Source organism: Crocodylus siamensis, chromosome 6 (genome assembly GCF_052110815.1).
Source record: "Crocodylus siamensis isolate JL-2025a chromosome 6, ASM5211081v1, whole genome shotgun sequence".
In the NCBI taxonomy this organism is placed as follows: Eukaryota; Metazoa; Chordata; order Crocodylia; family Crocodylidae; genus Crocodylus; species Crocodylus siamensis.
The window spans coordinates 53,720,722-53,737,500 of NC_143400.1; the positions used below are offsets into that span (position 1 = coordinate 53,720,722).

Sequence of the window (16,779 nt, forward strand, 5' to 3'; positions counted from 1 at the left end):
GAGATATGGTGAAGGGGTGTCCAACTGACAGCCACTAAGGTATGAAGTGCAGCACTGAGCACAGACAGCTGGGCATTTAAGTGCAATTCTGTTCCACCCTATTCAAGTCCTTGAAAATCCATTAATGAATTTACTTTGTAGCACTTTTGACATCTGACCTAAGGGACAGAGCTATGAAACAGCCATGAGGGGGAGGAAGACCCACCCACCTTTTGCTCCTTTTTTCAGGGACTTGATCCAGGTAGAATAAGAGAGCACTTAGCCACTTAAGTACGCTTACATGCCTAAACAGGCCACCCAAGTGCACCTATTTGCTCAGCCCCTGCGAAGACTGACCGTGTCAGACCCATGTAAGCATATCCACAGTGGTGCTGTACCACACCAGGCTGGAAAATCCCACAGTTCTTAGCAGTGCATGAAACAGGGCCGCTCTACCTATTCATCCCCAAGGTGCGGGGCTCTCTCTCTCTGGCCTGGTACAAAGCTGCTGTCTGCAGCTGTGTCAAGAGAAGCAAACTACATAAATAGCCACCAAGTGGAGCTGCTTGTTATTAGAGCTGACAGTTCTGAAGGCAAGAGCAAACAGTATTTGGCAGCAAGAGACTTAACAAGAAAGTCATTAAGGAACTAGTCAGCTAACCTAGTCATCTGGTAGCACCCTGGACAGACAGCTCTGCCTCACTATTTCTTTCCTGTCCACCAACGATAAAAATGTCATTGGGGGTACGATGGTACAAATTAAAGGTCTCACTGATTCAACAGCACAGCTTCATCAGAAGGCTGGTGGTTAGCTTCTGGGAGCAAAAGAGGAGGATCTGCTGGCTGGCAAGTTTCTGTGAATACTGTGGAAGTGTAGCATGAATGGAGTGGGCAAAGAGGAGTTTAGAAAAGTGCAGAAAAGAGGAGCTGGACATGAAAGTACAACCCAAGTGAAGTTATGAGACAGGACTGGAGAACTAACAGTCCCTCTGCTTAATTTAACTTACATGCTCACAGCAAAGCAAGTGGTCTATCAGCTCAGGCTGCTGAAGTGAAACCTGAGCCCAAGCCTATACCCTCAGCCACATCTGCTGGCTTGGGTTTATAGCACCCTCAAGCCCTGGTTAGAGGCTTTTCCACATGTGGAAAGGCGGCCAGGGGCAACACCTGGGTTATAACTCATGCTAACTTTGTAGTGAAAACATCCTCCAAGGCTTGGTTGCACTCACTTTTAGCAGGATGTCCACGATTCTCTGTTGATACTCCACCGCTTGCTTGTCATTCTTGAAATCTTCAAAAGTCTACAGAAGAGGAGAGAATGTGTTCCATAATATTCTCTACTGGTTTCTGGAGACTCTCCTCCAGTGTTATTCCCACAAACAAAATGCCAACGTGTGTGGAGGTGGGGAGGGTGCCAGGGTGCACTGGACACTAAGTGCAAGCATTTCTTTCACCGCTGTCTGGGAACTTGAGGGTCCCGATTGCACCCCAGGAGTATCCATGCAGGATCAGGTCCCTCACCTCCCAGGAGAACCTGTCTAGCTTCCCCTGCTTACAGAGATGACTCAGAGAATCTGCAGGTGGCTCTCTCTAAGTGAGGAGGCCCAGGACCCATCTAGACCTCTGTTTGAAGCACAGGGCAGCATGGGACCTGATGTGGATACCAGCAGAGGCTGGGGCTGGCACAGGACCTGGCAAGGAGGCACAGGGCAGTGAGGGACATAGGGACAAGGGAAACACCTTGCATGTTGTCCTTCACTGGGCAGGGGCCTGATGCAGGGCAACAGGCATCAAATTTCACCCAACAAAGTGGATGAGCTGTGGCAGGGCGCCTCTCACCAGAGCTGATCTGCTTTGTTTAGCAATGCCTGTTGTCACCCAGAGAGCTTCACCAAGGGTTTTCTGCATCAAACCAAGTACTTTCTAGCTTACCTAAAGCATCTCTTTCTTTAAAAAGTTGCCCTGTGACAGCCCAAGAGAAGCACTGGCTTTGTCCTCTCCTAGTGGGGCCTGAATTGCCTCTTACCAGTGCAAGGACATTAAGGAACTCCCGGGTGTCAAAGTGCAGCAGCGTACGAACATAGGGATAAACTTCTTCATCAGTGGATGCCTCGGCCGAGTGGAGGCGGATAAGAAATTCAAAGATCTGAAAGAGAGAGTGTCAGGCAAGGAACAATGATTTCCTTTTATGCCTTAACTGTCAGCATTTGAATGCCTGACAAAAGTTAGCTCCAAACCATTCTAAAACAGAATAGGACATTACCTGTTTAGACAGCTTAAAGTACAGTCTGATTTCATAGCACAATGTTCTGGCATTTACTGCCACTCCTCATGCAGTCTGGGAGAATTTCAGCATAAGTTCAATGAGCAGGCAGCATCATTATAAGCCAAGCAGATCAGTTTAAAATACCCCAGGGTCTCTTCAAAGCTCTTACCCAATTATTGACATTTACATTACTGGTGCTCACTGGTATGAGCCAAGATCATCTCTGTAGGCCCCCAACTGATGAAGTCAAGCAGGGAGCAGAAGTGATTAAGGCCAACCTTTTAACACTCAAGTGCCTGAAGTCAGGCGGCTGTCTCCATATTTAGGCACCACATAAATGTCTGATTTTCAGAGACATTGTTCCCCAGTGCCATAACTAGGAGCTGCAGGTGTTCACCACCTCTGGCAAAAAGTCAGATCACTTTTTTAGATGCCTCTCCTGAAAGGCACCAGGCTTGTTAGCTCTCTGAGGCATTTTAGAGTTTACAGAAATACCATATGCGAAGCAGCCCCTCCAGAAAACAGCAGCAAACCTGGAAGCTATCAAACTCCAGTCACAAGCAATATGTTAAAAATGGCATTAACCACAGAGGAGGCACCATTTAAAACAATTTATGCATTTTGGGGATACTGGAAATGTCACCCTTCACCACCTTCCTGCCATTACACAAGCCAGTATTATTATTATTATAGATAAGAGTCAAGTCAAGTCAGTCCTGAGGCTGCTACAGCTGTTGGGGCACCTTAGATGCTATAATAAAAGATGCACTCGTGGAACTCTGGTTAGGTCTCAGAGGACTGGAAAAGGGTCAATGTGGTGGTCCCTATTTTCAGGAAGGGGAGGAAGGAGGATTTAAGTAATTATAGGTCAGTCAGTCTCACTTCCATCCTTGGAAAGGTCTTTGAAAAGATTATTAAGGATCATATTTGTGTGAGTCCAGCGGGAAAATAATGTAGCAGGGCAACCAGCATGGATTCATAGCAGGTAGACTGTGCCTGAACAATCTGGTTTCGTTTTATGACCAGGTCACAAAACACTTAGATGCAGGAGTAGAGGTGGATGTCATTTTCTTGGATTTTAGGACGGCCTTCGATGTGGTATCTCATCCCATTCTCACAAATAAATTAAGAGGGTGTGACATACATCTTTACACGGTCCGGTGGGTGGCAAATTGGCTTGGGGAGGGTCACATCCAGAGAGTGGTAGTAGACAGGTCAGTATCGACCTTGAAGGATGTGGGTAGCGGGGTCCCACAGGGGTCAATCCTTGGACCAGTACTCTTCAATGTCTTCATCAGCGACTTGGATGTGGGTATGAAGTGTACTCTGTGCAAGTTTGTGGATGATACTAAATTGTGGGGTGAAGTGAGCACTCCAGAGAGTAGAGAACTATTGCAGGCAGACCTGGGCAGGTTGGAAAAGAAGTGGGCAGAACACAATAGGATGCAGTTCAGCAAGGACAAAAGCAGAGTGCTGCACCTAGGACATAAAAATAACCAGCACTCCTACTGGGTAGGAACTGACCCTCTCAGCAGCACAGAAGCGGAAAGGGATCTCGGAGTCATAGTGGACTCTATTTGCATGACAAATAGAACCAAGGAGGTGATACTTTCCCTCTATGTGGCTTTGGTCAGACCGCAGTTGGAGAACTGCATCCAATTTTGGGCGCTGTGCTTTAAGAAGGATGTGGATAGCCTTGAGAGGGTCCAGAGAAGGACCACTCATATGGTTAGGGGCTTACAGGACAAGCTCTATGAGGAGAGACTAAGGGACCTGGACCTCTTCAGCCTCTGCAAGAGAAGGCTGAGAGGTGATCTTGTGGCTGCCTACAAATTCATTAAGGGGATGCATCAAGGGATCGGAGATGCTCTGTTCATCAGGGCACCTCTTGAGGTAACAAGGAGCAATGATCACAAACTGACAGAACAGATTTAGGCTAGACAACAGGAAAATCTTCTACACAGTAAGGGTGGTCAAAATCTGGAATGGGTTTCCAAAGGGAGGTGGTGCTCTCCCCTACCTTGGGGGTCTTCAAGAGAAGGCTGGATAGGCATCTGATGCCAGCACCCTTTCCTGCCTAGGCAGGGGTCAGACTCGATCTGTTGAGGTCCCTTCCAACCCTAGCATCTATGAATCTATGAACCCTAGGTCAGTTGAGTTCCTTTGCATCATTGGTGATTCTTCAGGCAGTGACCTGGTGGCACCCATCTTTTCTCTAGGTATGGATGGCCATTGGCTCGTAGGGAGCTCGTCTGCTCGTTAACAAGTCTTGTTTTTAGTCCTGTTGGGTGTCCACACACCCTCCTCACCCAAGCTAGCAGATGTGGGGGCGCTGGTTTAGTTGCTGACAACTCAATCATGGAGCAGACTGTACTGATTTACATGTACCAGATAGCAGACCAAGAGAGGCCTGGCCTGACACGGCAGATATAAGAGCTGAGCAGATAAACATGCATAACTAGGTCAGGTCATTTCACAATAGATCTTCAGAAAAAAACTGGATTTTCCGCCTTGCGGTTCTGACCCCAACAAGATGCCAAGCAAATAGCATTTAGAGCCAGCCAACATCTGACATGGAAGTTTCTTGAGCAGTCAGAAGTCAGTCAGAATTAGGGCAGGGTGGGGAGGGGACATTGGAAAGGCTGTTGAAACCTGTGTCTTTCAAGCTAAATAGTGGCAAAGAAAGGTCTCCTTTGGATACCTGAAGGAGTCAATGTTGTGTACACAGATACACATACACATGGATGGCATTTAAAAAAAGAAACCTCTCAAGTCACTTGCTCCCTCTCTACCTCAAACTGAATACTGATATGGGGAATACAAAGCAACAACAGCCTATCTAAGGAGGGGGAGCCTTAGCCTTTCAGCCTAAGAGATGGCTACTCCCCTTGTGGAGTGTGCAGCAGCAGCTTCAGGAGACAACTGTCCTTCTGCCATATTGGTTTTTGGAGACAAGTTTTTACAGGCCTCAGTCTTCCTCAAGTTCTCCCAAACTATACTAGACTCCTTAGGGCTTTTGCTATGAGAACAATTAAGTCAGCAGACCACTTTTTGACTTAATTAGGAACAGAACCTAATTTTTTAGAGTGACAGCAAGATTAGCGCATGCAAGCTTATTTGTCCTGTAGCTCAGGTATGAAAACCCACAGGTCAGGGATCTTTCTGGTGCAAGAATAGGGACACTACTCTGAGAGGTTCAAATGGATTCTCATTAGAGCTCATGGGATGCAGTCAGGCTACAGTAATAGTTCCTTCACCTCCCCTCCCATGACTCTCCTCTCCCCTTCTGGGAGTTCTCTGAAACCTCCCAGCTGTGACTCCATCCTAATTAGCAGGTCTCATTCATTTGTAGGCTGGGCCTTCTCCAGAACAGGCCTGCCTGCTCCCTTGTTCTTTCTGCCACCATTACAGGTACCATATACAGCCCATAGTTTCCAAAGTCTGCTTAGCAATTGATGCAGGAACAACTGCATGCATTTAACCACTTACTCTTCAAGGGAAGAGCAAATATTACAGCTCAGTGCTAGTTTTGCTCACACTGCTTTACAGCGATCAGAAGAGAGTGTGTTATGGGATCACAGGACTGCAGGGTCCCTAGCTGCAGCAGTTTTCTATCACAAACCTATCCAGTGCAAAAAGAGGTAAATGAATCACTTTATTGTCTTACATCAAACAGCCATTAGAGCAAGTGTCCTCACCTGGTTTTTAACCAAGGGAACCAGATCTTCAGGAATATCACCCAACGGATAAGCACGACCTGCCAAACAGCAGCTGTGGGGAAGCACAGAAGACAGGGTTACAAGCGAAACACTGCCAAAGCACCCCCAGGTCCCGAAGAACATGAACAGCAACAGTCTCTTCTGACGTGCCTACTGTTCTGTACAAATTTAAAAAAAAAACCCCAAAAAAAACACTCTCTCAAAGCATCAGCAAATGGCTAAGCCTGCATCTTGGACAGCAGTGTTGTCATCCCAGAGAAATCCCTGTGCACTGAACACAACAAGAAGCACCAGCTACACAGCATCAGAAGCAGGAGGTAGAAAACTTGCAGTTCCTCAAAACAGCACTGGGAGAGCACTGGATCTCCTCAGAGATGCCACGGTCTTGGATTTGACTTGCTCAGATTTCCCAAGGATGGAATAGATTATTAGCCACCACTCCACAGTCTCACAATGATGACAGTCCCACACAAATGACTGACCACTGAGGAGGATGCACAAAAGTGGACTACAACAAGCTGCACTTAGATCATAGCATTGTCCTGGAGTGATATCTCAAGAGATAAAATATGGTTTTCTGAGCTATACAGCCCTAGAGCAGGTGGAACACACTGCTCTGGATACTGCTGAAGGGATACTGGGACCAGGCCTCTAATACAGGGGTTTTCAACCTGTGGTCTGCAGACCCCTAAGGGTCCGCAGACTATATCTAAGGGGCCTGCAAAAGAGGACTATGATTAATCAAAAGTATGTGAATACCCACACTTACAATTCAAAGGGTCTACATCTCCATTCAAAATTTCCAAAGGGGCCCGCAAATAAAAAAAGGTTGAAAACTAGTGCTCTAATACAACACGCTGAAGGTAGTACAAATGCTTCTCCTATGGCCTTGTGAGGCTATAAACAGGCACTGCCAAATGAAGTAGATCAACTGTGCTAGGACTTGTCATAGATAACAAGATGCAATAACGCAAATGTCACCTGTTGACCCATAGGGTTGGGCACCTGCCACTCCCAGGGTCCAATCCTGTAGGATATCTGCACACAGGGGAACCCCACATGCAGGTATGTCCCCAGGGAAAACCCTGCTGGAGATCCCAGGACATACCTCTGCAAACAGAGGACCCTGTGCACCCCAGGAACAGGCCCTTGAAGCCCCAGGAGCACCTGCCCAGGGTAACAGGAGAGTGCAGTCAGCTCCAGGCTGCCCATGTTCTCCTGCCATAAAGCAAACAAACATCTGCTGCTAAACAGCAGCACAAGTGTATACTGCTTGTATCATCTGACCCCAGGAGTTTTTCTTGCCCAAGCACAAGGGGGCTGGATCTGACAACCTTGTGAGATCCCTTCCAGCTCCAAACATCTATGAATACAAACATCTGTTGTCATTGCCATGTTCTGGGCATCTGTGGAACAACAAGGGACAAGGATGTCCATCTGCTTGGCCTTTGTACCACCAAAGAAACATTTACAGTGGCACAAAGGCAACATCTGTTTCCAGCCTGAGATAAGCAGAAGGAAGAGTCAGAAACACCAGAATTTTAATCCCACTATGCCACTTGGAGGGTGTGAAACCATGAATTGCTGCACTTCTCCCTATGTCAAATTAGTGGCCCAAGGAAAATAGCACTCTTTTTCACGGAGTAAATGGACAGCTATGATCACTAGGATCATGGAGTCAAACGCAAGACAAAGACACAAAATTCCACCAGCTGCATGTTACAGAGGTATCAGGAGGATTAGTACCTCCATAACAACATAAACACGTGACACACAGCCCACTAAACACCACCACGCTACCCATATACATTCTGAAAGTCTCTTACCTTATATAGACTAGAAGCTTGTTGCCCATCACCACCTGCTCATCTAAAAACACATAAAAAGCCACCGATCACTTTTTCTCCCAACAGCTAATCATAACAACGTATAATCTTTGCTTACAGAAGACGGAGACAAACGTCATTTGCCTGAGTATATAATTTTATCCGCAGTAAAAGCGATCTTACAGTACAGTCTTCTATATAAAAATTATGGCATATGGAAAAAATATCCATCTTTGCAGCCTGCTTGTACTAGAAAGTTAGTTGCTTGAACAATCTAGAAATGGCAGGTAGGCAACTTTGAACAGACTGGAAATACATCCTAAGTCTGAAATCTCAAACTGTGACACCATTTTCCCTCTCACCTCTCTACGTTAGAAGTTATCAGGGAATAGACAGGTTTAAGATGACAAAAAGTACAAGAAATGCCCAACAGTATCAAAGTCACAAGTCCTTAAAAAAAAGTATTCAGTACCTGTGAGAGACTTCCCAGCATTCAATGGAGGAGCGATGACTTTGAACAACCTCTGAAACAACATTGGAAAGAAAAAATCTCAGTATCAGATCAATGAGAACAAAGCAATGCCATTTTACAACTTGTTTTATAACCTATATCACTTGGAAGTGTCTCCCCAAAAGAGGGCAAACTCTAGTTTCTCCCCAAGTTTTACAACCAGAAAGAGCATGAAAGGGAAAGGTGCCCAAACATCTTCATGTTAGATTTTTGGGCACAGGCTTGTAAAGAACAATTTTTCCAACTATTTAGTTGGTCTAATAAAAGATATCACATTTACCCAAAGAACCTTGTCTGTTAATGTTAGCTAGGCATTTTTTCTATCTAACAATCATGCTATGATATTACCAGACTAGCTTCATCAAATGGACCTCCCAGGCCCATCAGAATGAAGCTTTGTCTGGTGAACCTTCATTGCTTCATAATAATTCAGTGCTTATGTAAAGACAGGGTGATTTGCACCTTATAATATAACCAAAGTGTGTGTGAGTGTGGTGTGTGGGTGTGTACACATATACACTTGATGAAGTGGTTAGTCTAGAAGATTCAAATCTGCCCTGCCTTCTAACCATGGGTGGATGTAGAATTTTGGAAAAGGGGGATGCAGATGGTGTGATGCCTCATCATATATAACACCACACATTTTTATCCAGGTAAACAGAAACTAGCTTTACTAACATGCTAGAAAGCCTAGGGCTACAGTTTAAATCAAAGCAAAAACAAATATAAAACTTTACTGGAAAGTGAATTATTTTGCTATATCATATATTATGTATTAAAATAACCCACAAGACACTATGCAAAAATAAAATCAAAAGAGTTTTTTCTTTAATCCTGTTGTTGTTAGAATTACATCCACATCTCTTGCAGATTCATAAAACAAAATCTAGCCTTCTTGAGCATGCTGACAGTACATCAAATGCTTCACTCACTGAAAGTCATTTCCACACCTGAGTTGATGTTCACCTGCGTTGAGTTTATACTTTTAGCTACTTAAAAACAGTGTGCAGGGCTGTGAAATGGGAGCTACATTATCTGGGGCAGCTAACAGACAGTAGAACTGCAAAAGAAAAGACAGCCCGATTATGGAACATCAAGACTATTAAAAAAAAAAAGAAAAAAAGGACAGAGGTCTTAACACCTGTGGAATGAAAGTTCAGAAGGAACCAGGTAGATTAACATGAGCCATGAAGTCCAGTGACTCCCTCACTGCTGCCTGGACAGAAATGCTGTTGCCACTGCTAGGCAACTGGTTTTAAACTTTGGGTGGAGCAGAAATCAAAGAGGGGTGCAACTGCATCCAGCCTTGATTCACCCCATGACTATGCCTTTTATAACTGATGGGTTGTATAACTTGTATCTCTTGGGGAGATACCTCCAAGTGGAAGGCAAACTCTACTTTCTCCCCAAGTCTTACAGCAGGAGAAACCACCACTGACTTGTTCTCCTCCCCTACTTGGCCTCGCTGTTTCTCCTCTGACCTCTACAAACATCCCAACCACCAGCCAGACTCAGTAGAACAAGCCCCAAACCAAGCACCCACTTGAGTTTGTTAGCTCTGTGTTGCTCTGCACTCTACACACAGTAAGTTCAAGCAGCCAAAAAATGTGCCTCCCTCAGGAAGCCACCACACCTCATCTTTTTGGGGAGACCAGACAAAAGTTACCCATAGCACCCTTCTCCTCCAGCACCCATGTCCTGGACAGAGGGCAAAAGAACCTTCTTGCTTTGGAAAGCACTGTTTGCAATTCCACCAGGAAGGGCTTTGGGCTGCTTGAGAAACTAGCTGGGATTTGCCCACGAGGAGCTGTAGAGGTCTGTCAAATGGGGACATGAAGACATTGGTATGAAAGTCAGTGGAAGGTAGGCAGTGGAGGTTGAGGGGCTGGTAAGGAACTGTGGCTGTGCAGATGCGGCAGGCAGTAGAGCACTGTATGTTTGAACAATCCACTTACCAGGTCACAGGATGCATTGCTTGTAAAGCCATTATCCACCAGCTTCGAGAGAAACCGTTCTAATGAATAATGCTGAAATGCAAGCTGAGATTCCCAAGGCAGTGCCTGCCATGTCTTCCAGTAAAATTAATGGTTAACCCCCCTCCACTGCTCAAAATCTCCAATGCTATAAAGCCATCCTCTCCCGTGGGAGTTTCTACAGCTACATGGGCCTAATATGTGAGCTCTTAACAAGCAAGCCAGTTAGTGAAACAGAAGCAAAAGGAAACTTTAGACAGTCTAGAATTCAAAGCATCCTCTTTTACTACTTCCTAAGTTAGCCAGGATTCACTTGTAGTTTCACAGAAAATTAACTCCAAGCTGAAGTGTTATAAATTGGATGACAGATTTTACACACACTAAAGGATATAATGCTCACTGTAACTACAAATTTCACCATCATTTTGTAGGCACTACCAAAGCCTTTATAATAAGCACACTGAGATCTGAAGTGTTCTCTCTGAAGAGCACTCACTATCAGGTCTGGATACAACAGATGCCATCAGTAGCATGTACCATAATAGCGTCATGCTGTATCAATACTGGGTCATATGCCCGGCACAGGAAACAAATCTTGCCACCAGGCAGAGGCTGCTCCTGTTCCAGTTCTGTATGATTCTGTACATGGATGCATTCACACTGGAGATAAAGAGAGCAGGGAACCCAGAAGACAAAAGAACCTTGTATGGTGTGGGGTACAAAGAGAGGGGCAAACTCACATTCCTGTACATATGGAAGCCCAACTGTGCAAAAATGCAAGATGTGAGGTAGGGTACACTAACAGCATCAGCAGCACGGCCATTAGCAACCAGGCTACAAAGCAGTTCATACTACAACCTTCAACCCATCTCCCAATGTCACATTTCTTCTACATTTTTCATTTGAATCCATTTGCTTGTTTTAAAAGTCATGGCAGGATTTAAGCAAACAGAGACCAACACTTCTGCACACTACGAGTACCTCTTCGACCCTACTAGATATGCTAAGATTTGAGATGCAGAGTTACCTTGCTCAAAATATAAGGAACAGGCAATATTTGCCAACTCAGAGGACACATACTATACCAGGGCTGGACACACCAAGCCACAGGCAAGGGCAAGCACTAACTTCACAAATATTTCAGTGGAATTCAAAAAAAAGGTTAGATGTGTAGATTGCACTTGTGGCAGGAGAGCCAAAAGGGGAGAGGGGAAGAGTTAAAAAAGCAGCGCTGGGGACCACACATAGCCTTCTTACCTCCATTGGACTAAGGAAGTCATTCATTCCACTGTTATAGACATAGATCATGGCATCATAGAGATGATTTTCCCAGCAAAGAAGAACTACCTGTGGGTGAATAAAGCAGATTTAGAGATTCTTTGAGCAGCACTGCTTAATAGCTTTTAGCAGCCTTCCAGTTTCTCCTCCTGTACCCCTAAGAGAAAGGTCTGTGCTTAAAGTTTACCCTACCCAATTGCAGGAAAAACTTTTTTCCAAAGGCAGGAGTTGACTCTTGCAGAATTCCAACCCCTGGAAGCGAGTGCCTGGCTCATTGCTGACAGCTCACATGAAATTAGAGCATCCATGCTCTGGCTGTGGTTCTGGAAAGAGGAATCCAGGTCCTCTCTCAACAGTCCTGAAATCTGGAGCAAGGGGATGAAAGGTCCTATCTCTTGGTGTTGGGTTGGTGAACTCTCTCACCAAACTGTTGGCACCCAACTAGTCAGCATGGAGGGCAGACCAAGATCCAGCCTGTGCCAGGGCAGAGAACTGAGTGGCAAAAACTAGGGTTGGCACTTAGCTTCTCCTCTTATGCCCTCTACTGGCTTCTCCTGGAGGCTGTGGGTAAAGGAGGGGATCCACCCTTTGCTATGGAGCCCCTTAGATTCATACCAACCCAGCCAAGCTCCTATTCTGCTCTCTGCGCGACTCTCGCTGCTCAACAGAGAAGCAAGCAATGGAGCAGCCAGAGGATGTAGAGAGATTAACTATTATATGACTATTAAAATGTGCCTATAGCTGTACTGTAATGTAGCTGTAACCATTTTGTCTGTCTGCTCCTATTTCAAAGTAAATTGAGCTGAACTACAGTAATTTCCCTCAAATGAAACTAGTGGTATATTGTAGCTTAGCTTCACTTACAGGACAGATAAACAAAACCATTATAACCAATTCAACTGCAGTAAGCCCCCACCCTGTTTTCAACTGGCATAACTGTTTTGCCCCTTGGTGCCCCAGGCCATCTTTTCCCTACCCACCATGCAATGGAAGACCTGGCCACAGTGAGCTGCTAAGCAGAGACTGAAGAGATGGTAGCTGTTAGAGGGTATACCAGGGTGCAGAGAAGCCATGCCTCCCTATTTACTCCTCAGAGTAAGAGGCCTAATTCAAATGCTTTGGTCTAAAAACTAGATGATGATGTGCACAGAGCACAGCTTCATTTCACAATTGATCATATATTTTCAATACAGTCACACTTGAGGGCACAAGTGGCCCCAGCCTAAACACCACACACTTAGAGACATTTTATGAAGCTGGTTTGACAATGAAGGGTGTGGGTGTAGTTTCACTTGAAAAACATGTCCAGCTTGACCTCCTAAGCTGCTGTGAAAGATGCTGCCTTAAATAATAGCTCTCTCTTGCTCAGAGGAAATTCCAGGAAGTATTTTCCTGGGGAGGTTCACCTGCTGTATGTCGAGGCTGGTGATATCCATGTGCACAATGCAGGCCTCCATATTCTCCAACAGGTTCCTATCTTGGAAGTGAAGCAGCAAGTCTTTCATCACTTGAGCTGTCATTCCCATCAGCTTGCCACTTAAAATGTATGGCTCCAGGCACTCCAGGAAGACCCCTTTGGCCACAGAATTCTCACTCATCTTGTCATACACCTGGCTGAATAAAAGATCCCTAACAAGAAAAAAAGTGACAAATGCTCAATGACCCATAAAAATGAAAGATCCATGAAATGGTTTAACTGCCTGATGATCATGTCATCAAAAAAAACCCATAATAGTTGGCATTCCTTAGCTTAACAAGGACTACCCCTATGCAGGCATAGTTTAGCTTCTTCATAGTTGTTAGCTAATGAGGCTGTAGTTTTTAGAAGGGAAACTGGAAAGTTTCCTGCAAAAAAAGAGCATGAAGTCAAGTTAATTTGATAACAGTAGCTTCTGAAATCAGGCAGAGAGGTACTAGGGTCCATGCAGTTTTTGTAGAGGGGTATAAATCAGTGGTGAAAGGTTATTCCTTTTTAACCAAAATCTGAGTTGTGCCAGTGTAACTAATGAGGACGCAGGTATAGTGGTATAGCTTATTTCCCTTTCCAAAAGGACTAAACTCAGCTAGTGTAAACATCTGAAAACTGCCACACCAGAGCCCATCCCAGCAGGCAGTTTCTCTAGCTAAGCTCGTCTAGTTAAAGCCAGGTAACCCTGGTTTGTTGACAAACCCATATATAGAAATAACCCTGCAATTTTACAGGAAGCGGAAGACAACCCAGACCTCTTTTCCAGCACTATCCTGTCTGACCCTCCCAGCTGTAGAACTAAGCAAGTTCTAAGCAGGCCAGAGCCAATTCGCTAGAAAAGGGAAGAAAGCATCATTCTCTTGCCCTTATATTAGACTTAAACTGTGGTTTAATAATTCACCCAATGGGTTTAAAAGTGAATATATACTTTATGTAGAGTAGCTGTTTGCTCAATGGACTGGACAGTGCCAGGGAAATGCAACAGTCAAAAGAAAAGCCTGTTGAATCCATTTCACAGGGATACAAGGAAAAAAATCTAGAACAAAGGTGTGAGTTACTATAGGGATTCATCCTCCATAAAAACCCACTGAGCCCAGATCAGATGCAAGTTTACAGCTGTAATTCATGGACAGCTGGACCATTTACAAGGATAATAAGAAAATCCAGTTAGATTAGGCAGAGTTAAAACACAGAAGCTGTCCTAATTCAGCATAATTGAGAGTTTAAAAGGAACTTTCCAGTTTCAACACGTTACTATATAATGGCCAGTTAAGAGGTGTTTTTCACCTCCCAGAAAAGCATGAATACAGTATCATGAAAGGCCACATGCAGGACCAGAAGGGGCCACTGGGGTGGTTTGCAGCAGCAATCCTTATGGCTCTATTAACCTGAAGACAGGCAAGCAGGCTTGCCACTTACGTGCGCTGAAGTAAGAGGCAGTACTCGACTATGACAGGCACCATGTCCTGGGGAAGGACCACAAAGAAAGCATCAGACAGTTAGGCACAAGGTACTCTTGAATGGCAAGTGTATGAAACAGAGCAAATAAGAGAAATGGTACCGGATCAGCAATTTATTCACACAAAACAAGTGTTTAGTTCTTTGCCTGAATGAAAAAAAAAAAATGTTCTACCACAGCCCAGCTCCACACAAAGCACCAGACTTCCCAAATTGTTTATTACCTGTTTATCAGCGGTACAACAGTGCTAAATAGCTCTGTGCAGATCAGGGCCTCACCACACTGGATGCCACCCAGATGATTTCTCTTTGGACAATACTCACCATGTGAATGTGGCACAACTGCAGAATGGGGAAGGGAGAGCGAGGCCACTGGCAGCTACGTGAGCACAGAACTCATCTCGCCTGCTGCAAGCTGCAGTTTCAAAACCTTTACAAGTGTCCCGTGGTAGATGAGATGGGGCACTACTAACTTCGCCTTTTAAAGCTGTGGTGAAGGGGTAGGAGCAGGAAGTTTCCCCCAGGTTTCTAGGCTGCTGGAAAATGCTTTGATTTTTCTATTCTCTTCATTGCCTGGACAGGAGGGTTCTCTCCTCCCTTCTACTGCAGCTGACAACTCAACTCCTCACAAGCCCCTCTACCACATGCTGTAGGGGATGTCCTCTACGGCTGTTACAGGCTCACCCCCCCAGTCTGAGTGTCCCACAGTACAGTGAAGTGTGGGGGAGAGAGACAGCACACCAATGGCCTTTGCATTTTTGTCACTGCAATAGAAAGTGTCATAGGTTTCACAGACCATGGTACCTGCAATCAAACTCAAGGTCAGACCATTTTTTGATCCCTTTGGCCACCCAGCTGTGAAGAGGGCTGGTGAGCCACACAATGTAAACAAGGAGTTGCTGCAGTGCGCCAGCACACTGAAAACCTAAAACAGAGGTTGGCAACCTTTTCAGGCCACAGGATGGACTAAGCCCTGGGCCAGTGCACAGGGAGAGTGTCCACAGCTGGCGCTCATCCCCACAAGGGAAAATGATTGCTGCCAAATCCCCCTGCAGCCACAGTGGAAAAGCACTGATTGCAGACACTATCCCAGTGCCACCACTGGGGAAAGCACTAGTGGTGCCTGGGTGCTAGAGCACAGCCAGCACATCCCCACCCACCTGCACTTAGTCAATCCAGCATCTGAAGCCCCACGCCCACAGGCCAGGCCACAGGTTGCTGATCCCCGAGCTATAAAAGTAATCAAATCAGTAATTCAGTAATTGAAACCCAATTATAACTAATGACATGGAAGAGGTCCACACACACCTTAACAGTGCAGTCGTTCTGTTTTGAACCCCTAGGATTCTATGAAGCTATATATAGCTAGCACATTAAATAACTAACAGTGAAGCCACAGAATAAGGACATTTTAGGGGTTTTAACAATCTCCTAATAGTTGGTAAGGACAGTGCCTAGGACAAAAAGTTAGTTTTACATGTTAATGGTGAAACAACATAGGGTTTGGCTTTATTTTAGCTGAGGGGTGTTCCCATCTGAAGAAAACCCCCCCACACATACGCATACTTTTTTTGAAGGCTGGTTGGCTGATCTCAAATACAGGCAGATTTACCCCAAACTAGTAGTAAAAAATCTGAAACAAACATGCTTGTCCACCACCCAGCAGCAAAACCCTGATTGAACAGATGGGTTTAGTATAGGCCACAGAAGGCAACAGATTTGAGCTCTCTTGGAAGAAGGGAGAATAAAAAAACCCACACAGCAGCCAGTAAGCTTGGCTTAGAGTCACTTGGCAGTGGATTTTCAGAAAATAGCTTGGTCTCTCGGGAACAAACGTTCATTTTTGAGGCATTTTCCAAAATTTTTGAAGCCTTGTCTAACAAGAATGATAACTCCGGCAACTCTGGGGAAAATCTGAGGCAGCTAATCTCCCTACCTCCTGACCCTTAGAAGGAGCCTGGCAGACTGATTACAGGATTTAGAATATTAAATACACCTGTATGATTCTCCCAAATGCAGGGATGAAGTCTATCCCTCTCCCAAGCCTGGGCTCAAGAGCAACTCCAAAACCTGAACTGAAGAGCAAATGACCGACCATTTCTTCAAAAGAGTGCTGGCCTTGGAAAGCCCCCTCTGACATGCCATGTATATTGGTACTGGAGCTCAAAAAAGGTGGTCTGCTCCCCACAATGTGCCAAGCTATCATGGCTTTCACTCCCCTAGCAAAAAAAACACAACACAGTAGCTTATTCCATCATGACAAACCCTTACACCTTTTCAGCTGGCATCCAGAATACCAAA

The 16,779-nt window shown here is 45.2% G+C and overlaps 1 protein-coding gene across 4 annotated transcripts in view; it reads right to left on the reverse strand.

Moving 5' to 3' along the window:
* The window catches only part of VPS8 (VPS8 subunit of CORVET complex), a 151,996-nt gene that overhangs the window by 86,922 nt on the left and 48,295 nt on the right, over nucleotides 1–16,779 (reverse strand). For all 4 annotated transcript variants that reach the window (XM_090051167.1, XM_090051165.1, XM_090051166.1 and 1 more), the window contains exons 21-28: nucleotides 14,440–14,486; nucleotides 12,959–13,181; nucleotides 11,532–11,621; nucleotides 8,263–8,314; nucleotides 7,791–7,833; nucleotides 5,944–6,016; nucleotides 2,006–2,125; nucleotides 1,209–1,280 (exon numbers count right to left, since the gene is read on the reverse strand). In XM_090051167.1, coding sequence (XP_089907293.1) covers nucleotides 1,209–1,280; nucleotides 2,006–2,125; nucleotides 5,944–6,016; nucleotides 7,791–7,833; nucleotides 8,263–8,314; nucleotides 11,532–11,621; nucleotides 12,959–13,181; nucleotides 14,440–14,486 — 720 coding nt within the window. The remainder of the gene's footprint in view (nucleotides 1–1,208; nucleotides 1,281–2,005; nucleotides 2,126–5,943; nucleotides 6,017–7,790; nucleotides 7,834–8,262; nucleotides 8,315–11,531; nucleotides 11,622–12,958; nucleotides 13,182–14,439; nucleotides 14,487–16,779) is intronic.